This window comes from Poromitra crassiceps, assembly GCF_964638095.1.
Source record: "Poromitra crassiceps genome assembly, chromosome: 19".
NCBI classification, from domain to species: domain Eukaryota; kingdom Metazoa; phylum Chordata; class Actinopteri; order Beryciformes; family Melamphaidae; genus Poromitra; species Poromitra crassiceps.
This window is the reverse complement of record NC_139646.1, coordinates 16,296,903-16,306,451: the sequence shown is the minus strand read 5'-3', so window position 1 is coordinate 16,306,451 and position 9,549 is coordinate 16,296,903. Positions and strand designations below refer to the sequence as shown.

At 46.0% G+C, this 9,549-nt stretch overlaps 1 protein-coding gene across 1 annotated transcript; it reads right to left on the bottom strand.

The window, feature by feature from the left end:
- Positions 1-243: 243 nt before the first annotated feature.
- Positions 244-5,922, bottom strand: LOC310793750 (neuronal pentraxin-1-like; the record flags this gene model as incomplete). The annotated part of the gene is made up of 5 exons (XM_083655635.1): positions 244-540; positions 2,192-2,371; positions 3,494-3,735; positions 4,851-5,058; positions 5,494-5,922. 5 exons carry the CDS (start codon positions 5,920-5,922, stop codon positions 319-321), a joined length of 1,281 nt encoding a protein of 426 aa, XP_083511761.1. The 3' UTR covers positions 244-318.
- Positions 5,923-9,549: the final 3,627 nt, after the last annotated feature.

Genomic DNA, 9,549 nt, shown 5'->3' with positions numbered 1-9,549 from the left:
GAGACAAAATAAGCCCGAAACGAAAAACGTCAGGGTGTGCTTTCAACTTAAAGTCCAAGAAAAAAATAGAAACAGATACCAATACTTTGTCATTGAGGTTTCCAAGACGAAATAGATTCCCCCCACCTCCCCCCCCCCTCAAGATGAAAAGTTTAGTTTTTTTTGCACATAAATATCTAAGTATGCATGAATAGAAATCCCGGATTTAAGCTTACCAATAACTTAAGATCAAATAGTCCCTAACAAACGTCAAATGAAGACAAGAACGACAAAAGCTGAGAAATACGAACAGGCCTTTCTCAAACGGTCAAATGCAGTTCAGTTGAGTGAACGACAAGGCTCGAAGGTCCATTTGGTCGCTCCTCCAAATATCTCGATGTTGGCCTCCGTCCAGGAGAACACGTTGCCAGCTTGTGCTTTGCTGTTGCAGGTTGCCAAGTTGTAGATCTCGCCAATAGATAGTTTCCGATCCCAGATATTCAGGTTTGCTAACTCACCGACGTAGGCTTGTGTCGCATCAAAGCCTCCTCCCAAAGTGTCCTGTGAAGAAACGCAGACAAGTGCCAAACATCAGTGGTGTCATTCAATCTCACATTCATACATCTGCAAAGCTTAGGGGTGAGAGAACTTTGCTCTATTGCTTTCTTGTTCAATATTTCTTGCAATATAATGCCTCCCAGTACAGTTGATATCCTAATGCACATTGCAATGCAGATGGCACATTTTGTATTAAAAGTATTTAAGTGTACATTAATAGCAACGTAATATAATATGCCTTTACGATCCTCAAGTAGGAGTGGAAGGCCAGGACCAGAAATCTTTCCTCCTAACAGTAGTTAGAGTAGTTTTTGTATACCGTATATTGTAATTCTGTTTGTCATTGTTTTTCACCTACCTCATTCTGTGGTTTTTTTTAATAAGATTATTATTAATATTGGTTTTCCGAGGGTAGAGAGCCTGCATAAGCCCATCAAGGGTTTCCTGTCTACCCGCACATTATTTTGTTTTCATTTTGTCCATTTCTGTTTTTAAAGATGTGCAAATAAACAAATAAAAATAAAATATGTGTGTGTCTTGTTGTCATGTATGTACTGTATATTTCTGCTGAAACACTGGAATTTCCCTCTGGGGATGAATAAAGTGCTCTATCAGAAAGATAGATAGATAGATAGATAGATAGATAGATAGATAGATAGATAGATAGATAGATAGATAGATAGATAGATAGATAGATAGATACCGTAGATAGATTCTATCTATCTTTACACATAATTATAACTGTCTATATTCTAGATGTGAAGACAACAGCCAACAGCAGAGATTGAACAGTCATCTTCATTCATTTTCTCATTGCAGGTAATAAACGTGAAATTAATCCATGCTGTATTTTGCTGGAGAGACCCTGGCACCCCTTCAAATAACCCTTGTGGGTACTAGACTCCAATTTGCTAACCACTTGGGTGTCTATTTATCGCTGCATTTATAGCATGCAGTTGATTCACCAATTTAACAACATCATTACTTGGCCAACACTTCAGTCTGCTGTAAGCTGTCTCCCTGACACTATTTCTGTCTTGCTCCGTGAAGAATACTGTTCTCCCTGAAATTAGTGCGAAAGCATGTTTTCCTGTCAGATTCCAGGCCGACTTGATAAAGGACTGTTGGGGCGTCCCGTGATGGGATGATATATTGCACATTAATTAGATTGGTAGCTCTTAATTGGCCACCTCTTCAATCCCAGCACATGAATATTCCTGCCTTTGATCTTTTCTGTGATGAAGCACTCTGTTATTTCCAAAATAAAACTCATAATTGGCTCGGGCTCGTTTCCAAATATGTGGGAATCAAATCACAGTAGTTCCAATCGGTGATTTGCAGACAATTAATATGTAGTCTCGCAGTAGCCGGCCGTAGATAGATATCTATTGTCTGGTGCACAACTCTTGAAATGGTTAAGGACCGCCCCCTACGACCAAAACAAAATGTGTCCGGTACTTTTGAACGATGCACCAATGCATGCAGAGAGCCGGACTTCCCCCATGATACTATTGGAACCAAGGGATTTCCTCTGGCAAAACCCGGAAATGCTGAATTGTGATTCAGACCCTCCATCGCTGGAAGCGTGCTGACATAAGACGTTGGGTCTGACCACGTGAGACTAATTAATATCCACTGTTGTTGCACTGCTCACCTGCTCTTGTCCCAAAACCAGCACTCCCTGTGGCTTGATGGGGTGGTACGGTGCCAGATTTTCACCGTTGCCTCGCATCACTCCGTCCTGGAAGGCCTCCCACATGCCGTCACGAGTGGTCCATGTGATGCACAGGTGGTGCCACTTGCCGTCGTTGATGAGGAACGGCAACTTTGCAACCTGCAACAGCGACGATGCATATTTCACTTCAAACTGTGACGTCACGCCAAAGCAAATCTATTTGGCCCATGGGTCCGTCCATCTCCACTCCCATCTCTCCTCCCCATGTCTCTGAGATGTTCCTCACACAGCACCCACCTTCCTGCTGAATCACTTCTCCTCTCCCATATCTTCCTCCTCTACTCACTAAAAAAAAAGGTACTTCTCTTGCTCACCTTAGCACTTATTTGTTTACTTCTTCTCCACCAGTTCTGTCTCACAAATAATGTCAAGGTAATGGCTCTCACCCAAACACTCCTCACTTCCTCATCGGTTTCTTGCAATATTGGTTCAGAATTGCTTTTTTTGTTTATATATTTATGATTATTTATCATTTCATCATTCATTTTCTCTCTCTCTTTCTTTTTGCCCTTTTGTTGCTAACGTTACTCTATTTGTAATTTCATAATCTCAGCACCATTAGTACCATTAGAAAACAGGGTCCGCAATCCTCAGTGTCTTTTTTCCTTCTCCTCGGATCCGCCCCTCCCCCTTTTTTCTCCACAATTGTACTTGACCAATTCCCCCTGCTGTCCCTGTCAGGGCTCCACCCCCTCTGCTGATGAGTTGTAGACTAGCACATGCTTCCTCCGATACATGTGCAGTCGCCAGCCGCTTCTTTTCACCTGACAGCGAGGTGTTTCACCAGCAGGACATAGCACGTGGGAGGATCACGCTATTCCCCCCAGTTCCCCTCCCCCCTGACTGACCAAAGGAGGCGCTATAGGGCAGCGACCAGTACACATACCCTTAAATCCAGCTTCCCACCTGCAGACACAGCCAATTGTGCCTGTATCGACCCCGACCAAGCCGGAGGTAACACGGGGCACGAACCCGTGACCCTCATGTTGGTAGACAGGCAACCGCACCACTATACCCGGACAACTCTCAATGTGTCTCTGTTCTGAGGGCTATAGGAAATGATACTCATTCTACTCTTGCCCTCATTGTAAATCTCACTGGACAAGTTTAGAATCTAACATGAAATGCACAAGACCATACGGATGTATTGCAACTAATAAATGGATCAAATCTCTTCTTATGAAACTGTGTTTATCATTCCGCTGATGAGTTTGCTATTACCTTGTCATTGATGAGAATCTCCATGGGGTTGTTCCCCCACTCGATCAGCACCAGCTCGTTGGCCTGTCCTGGGACAGCGTAGGAGAAGGGCGTTCCCACTCCAGGAGAGGCGTTGGACTTGATCCACAGACACACGGTGAAGGAGTACATCTCAGGGAGGCTCCTCTTGGCTTTGGCGTACATGTAGTTGGTTCTCAGGGGGAAGGTCAGCTGGAACTTGTCCGTGGGTCTGTTGTCTTTGCCTGTGCAGGAGATTGTTTTCAGTCACAAACTATTCACTCTGTTTAGGGATTTAGTGGAGGGTAAAGCCACTGCTCAGTTTATCCATCTTTTTTGGCTTACATAAATCTTCCACACATAAACTCGTAATATAGATCATAGTCTAAAATGTGTGGAAATTACAAAACTAAAACAGTCTCTAATAGGGAAAAGACAATAAATGCTTTTCTGAAAATATAAGTGATCATTTTTGTTCATAATGGTGGTTCCTTGCCTTATTGTGCTATAATTACCAACCCCTCTATGTGTACTGTAATTAGGCCTATATTATATGAATTTCTGTATTTTATTTTAGCTTTCTCAGTGTGTTGCATGTAGCCTATACTGTATGTATGAGATCTCTCTCACTCACTCACTCACACACACACACACACACGCACAGTGTCTCACGCACCCTCCCCCTCACTCACACACACACAGACGCACGCAGTTAAACTGAACAGGATCGATATTCCAAAATGCGCCTGTCTGTGCCTGCCTGTTGCGAGGCGCGCATTGTCAGATAATCACCCTGCAAAGTTTCTCGCCTTCCGGCATCTGCAAATAGCCTGTGTGCGTCCAAGCAGGACATAATTACGTTTTAACTCAACGAGGGCACGGTGTTAACAGGTAGGCTACTGAGATATGCAAAGCAATGCAGCTCTCTCTCCTCCTCCCTTAATATCAGTGCGCAACGTGATGGCTGCGGCAGTGTATAAACTGTTGTGTTCATGATGTGCACGAGCTGAAGACATCTGGTTTCTCTGGGTTCCGACGACCTTGCAGATAAGTTGCATAACAGCCAATTAAGGAGGATTTTCTCGTTAATATGCTTTAATACAGAATTACATAACTGTCTACTGTAGATAGGGAGGGCGCAGTGAGAAGAGAAGCATCCTTACCATCCGGTCTTTTATTGCGCTTTCCTACAAGTGATCGAAAACTATAGCCTCTGCCTACCAAATCGGGGAACCCCCATGGAGCCCCCTTTAGGGACATAAAAACGAGTTAACTGAGCTGATCTATTCCCATACGCATGTGAAACTGGGAATTAAAAGTCCTGTGCGCACATTCCCGTTTCCTCTGAATTCAAACGCACCTTTCTCGAGGTCTGTGATCCGGTGGTGCAGAGAAGTCAGCGTGGACTCCACTCTGTTCCGCTGGTCGGTGTCGTTCCTCGGGCCCGGTTTGGTCTCCTCCAGAGTGTTGACCCGGGACAGAACCTGCTTCTCCATATCGTCTATCTTGTTTTGCAGTAGATCTTTCAGGCTGTTCGCTTGCACGGTATTGTTCCCTCGGCTGTATTGCTGCATTGGAGGGAGACAGGTTTGGATTGAACAGGAAAAGAGGGAGGAGAGTTTTTTTTTACGGGTTAGAAAAACTCCCAAACACATGCTCACTTTGCTCATTTAGAAGCTACAGCCTGTTTGGAAGTGTTCTCTGACTGTTTGTGTTTACGCTCTGCGTCACATGGTTTATTATGCAAAGACGAGGCATGGGAACCTGAGAAGTCTGTTGCACTTGCACTTATACTTAAACGATTCTGTCGCACTGCCAAGCACATGTCCTTATAACCTTAACACATGTGGCTCTCTCGCGGAGAGAACGATGGCAGCACGTGGCTTAGAGGCTTAATTCCCATTCTAATTAATAACCAGGACAACCTAATTCAATTAACTTTACGCACAGAAAATGCGAGTATTTAAGCCGGTTTAGCAGTGGACTCCCCCCGGCTTGCCTACCTCTAGATTCTCCAGCCTCTGTTTGAGGGTCTGTAAAGTCTGTCCCAGTTGGGCCAGAGTGTCCGTGGGACCCCGAGATACATCCCCCATGGTGTTCTTGGATCCCGGCCGCCTGCCCCCAGGTCCCGCCGCCTCGGGGAGGCTCTGGCTCTCGCAGCGGCTCAACTTGGACGTTAGCTCCCTGATTGTCTCCTTTTGGTTCATAATTGTCTCCTTTTGCTGCAGTACGGTCTCCCGCAGTTGCATGACCGTGGTCTTCAGGTCCTCCGCAGGCCCGCTGTTCTGCATCGTAGCCGTGCACAGGTCCATATCCTTGGGCACCGACGTGCAAATAAACTGGGTCTGTCCGAAGTCTTGCGCGGAGCCCTCCGCGACCAGCCAAGAAAGTAAAAAAAGTTTCCAAGAGAATCCGTCCATGGTTCCAGTCATGTATGACGGCGTGTGTGTGTGCGGTGCCTCGGTCGCTGCGAGTGTGCGGCTGAGATTTCAGCACCACGGAGCTGTCCACTGAAGCTGTGAGACTTCACCGTTTCTCGTCCCAGTTTATATAGCGGCCACAGCGCAGCGCGCTCTCACTGCATCACTGAAGGGAGGGAGGGAGGCAGCAGGTTCTGCTACCTACAGCGTCCAACCCCTCATTTAAGGTGGACCTGAGTTCTATTTGTTGAGCGCCTACACAGCCAATAATCTAAGAGAGTGATACCAGAGTGTATTTGTATGATATAATGCCATAATTAGCCCAAGTGTTCTTTGGGACAAATTGGCAACATTTGAAGTGGAAATAGAGCTTAGATATTGTGTAGGATGTAATGTAATGTAACATATGTTATGGAATATGAAATTATGTAATGTAGGACTAAATAATGCTGATTCAAACGTATGTCTTCCTGCGAAACTGTAAATGTATAGCCTACTACTTTTATATGAGGTCCTGGCTGGTAGTCTTATGTTTAGTCTCGTTGGGTACATGCTTTTGAAACGTGGGTGCGCGGGGTGGGGATCTGAGCTGATCTACCTTAAACTGAAGTCACTCCCCACCCCACTGCCTGCCTGTCCCACCGTCGGAGTCTCTCTCTCTCTCTCTCTCTCTCTCTCTCGCTCTCTCTCTCTCTCTCTCTCCACTCTCTCTCTGTTCAACATATCACTGCGTCTCTCTCACTCGCTCGTGCACACGTTGTGACGAGAAATGTGGTTTGTCAAGGTTTATAACTATATTTTCTATGTGATTACCAGAGATGGGAAAAGTAGACACACATTCTTTACTTAAGTATAAGTACAGTTGTGTAAAAAAAAACAACAAGAAATTAGAAGTAGCCGACTGACTGATTCAACTTGTAAAGTAAAAGTAAAACAATAGGCTAGGCTCTGAAATGTAATCAAGTAAAAGTAAAAGTATTTCTGTGGCTGTTTCTGTGCAAACCTAACTGAACCTCATGTCATAAGAAACTAGAATTTTCATGCGCTCAATTTTAAGGTGGGGACTCTGGAGACGATGAACTGAGCGAGCACACACGGGCACACAGCTCTCCAAATTCTAGTAGTAGGGTTGGCTATGGTTGGTGTATGCCAGGGTGGGAATTTTGTCATTTTAGGGGCAAGACCATTTGACCTTCGGCATCACAATTTCTTTTAGGGCACAAGGCCACATGCCAGGGCACACAGGCCATTGCTCTATTGACATCGTGAAGAGCGATTTTTCTGAAAATGAGCCAATGACACATCCTTTGCGTACGGCAGGCTACATTAAACTGAGACCACTGGTGCTTTTAAAGCAACTGCCAGTAGGAGGCTGGTAGCAGTAGCAGGGCACTGCCAAGGTGGCCTTAGGGAAACACAGTCACTGAAGAACTAAATCAGGACTTGATTCAAGCGATGTGTGCCCAGCGCTTGGTGGATCCAGATCCGACACACCTGGAGCAGACTACGAGGACATCTCTTGGTCTCCAGAAAGACCCTGAGAGCCTCGGGATCCGTCTTCTCCAGCTGTGCCTGCTCACAGGTCACCTGGGCCGGGTCGGCACCGTGGTCCAGCAGCAGCTGGACGAAGGCCACGTCGCACCTGCGCCCCAGCACCACATGCAGCAGGCGAGAAGCCTCGTCACAGGTCAGAATGACAGCCTGGAGCAGCAGGCGGAAGCAGTCCAGGTGGCGGTCGGCAGTGCTGATGTAGAGAGGAGACCTCTCGAGGGTGTGATCGCTGTCTATGTCAACAGGAACAGCAAGACCGAACCTGATGAGTTCCTCTATGTTCAGCCTGCCCCCGTAGACCGGGGTGTTTGAGCTGCGTATGCCTTTGTTGGGGTCGGACCCGGCTGCCAGGAGGATCCGGACGCAGTCCAAGTGTCCAGGTGACACGGCCCAGACAAGAGGCATGAAGTCCTTCTCATCAGCTAAGTCTACCTGGGCTCCCTGCATGGGTGATCAGGCCACACAGGCAGTGTGATCCTGCCAGGCTGCGAGCACCAGTACCCTACTAAAAAACCCTGTATCCCTTACAAAAGCTCACAGAGCCCTGCTCTCCGCTCCCGTGCTCAATAATCCTTTTCATGTGATTTCCTGCACCCCTAACTTCCTCAGATTCTCCTTCATCACCTCTCTCTGCACCCCATACTCTCTACACCTCAGAGCTACATGTTCCACTGACTCCTCCTCCTCCTGACATCCCTCACATCTCCTGTCTGTGGAACCCACAAAAAGTGTACCTGCCCTCCCTGTCTTCCTATTCTAGTGACTGACTGAAGCACTTCATACAACATATCCTGACGGCTGTTAGACTAAAATGACCTCAAACTAGCCACCAATACTGCCAGCATCTCCACTGTATAAACCCATAATTTATTTTATATTATTCATTTATTTTGTGTCTATTCACCTAGTGTTTTTCCCATGGCGCTGGCCGGCATGCCTGCTGGGGTCAGAAGATGGCGAAGTTATGGACGTTTAGTGAAGGGGTTGGGCTAGGGATAGGAAGGGTTGTAGAGAGGCAGGGTTCGAGGGGTGGGTAGGGGGAGTGGTTAGGGGGATGTGCGTGGTGGGAGCGGGCGTGATGCTATAAGGCTGAATGGTCACATCACTGTGCTCTGGGCTTAAAGGTATTTGTGCTTGTTCTTCTACCCCTGAGGCGCAGTAAGGAAGACCGAGGCAGTAACTGTTTTGGGAGTGAGAGAGAGAGAGAGAGAGAGTATGTTCGTCTCATCTTTTAGCTTTGGGCTGGATCACTGCCTTGACTGGTATGCAAATAGTGTTATGTCAAATCTCACCACTCTGATGGGAGAAGTGCTAAAAGAAAACGAAATGTTTTCAAATAATTAAACAGACTTTTACGTAACTATCCTCACGGCTATTGCATTCATATTTACAAGATACACAGTGTGGGAAGAGTCTTCCACAGTCTGCTATGGATCATGTTGGAAAGATCAGATTTTATATTTTATTTAGTTAGTTTTTTATCATTATTACAGGGCAAGGACCAATAAATAAAATGCCAGAAATCAATTTGGAAGCCATAGGCCTATACCTTAAAAATATCTCCTGTATGTGTTAGAACATTTTGTGACATGTCTTTTCTTTATCACATTACTCAAATAATATTCTTTCAATCCATCATCAGTCATTGCTCCATTTGTCCCCAGAAGTGTATCGTCATACCCGGGTTTCAAAGTTTTGGCGGCAAAAGATAGCCAGGGACTTTGTCACACCTTATCGGTTTAGTGACTTGCCGCTCCTGAGAATTACGACGACGACTTTTCCCTCCTTCTTCTGCTCTCAGATCAGATCTGATCAGATCAGATCAGATCAGTTGAGTGGAGCAGAGTCTCGCGTGTGTAAAGCTGTGCCATTAGTGCAGGCCGGGCTTTGGAAACCACTGTGCAATAACATTTCGGGGGAAAAAAAAGTAATTATGTCTGTTGCATTGCAAGAGCTTTTCCAGAGTGATGCGTGACGTGGTGGCAGCCGCTGGCCAAGATGAGATGAAAATTGACCCATCAGTCCCCTTTAATTTGTTTAATTATCGATCGCGTGCATTGTAATCAGCCAGGTGCCAGGCTGAAGGCA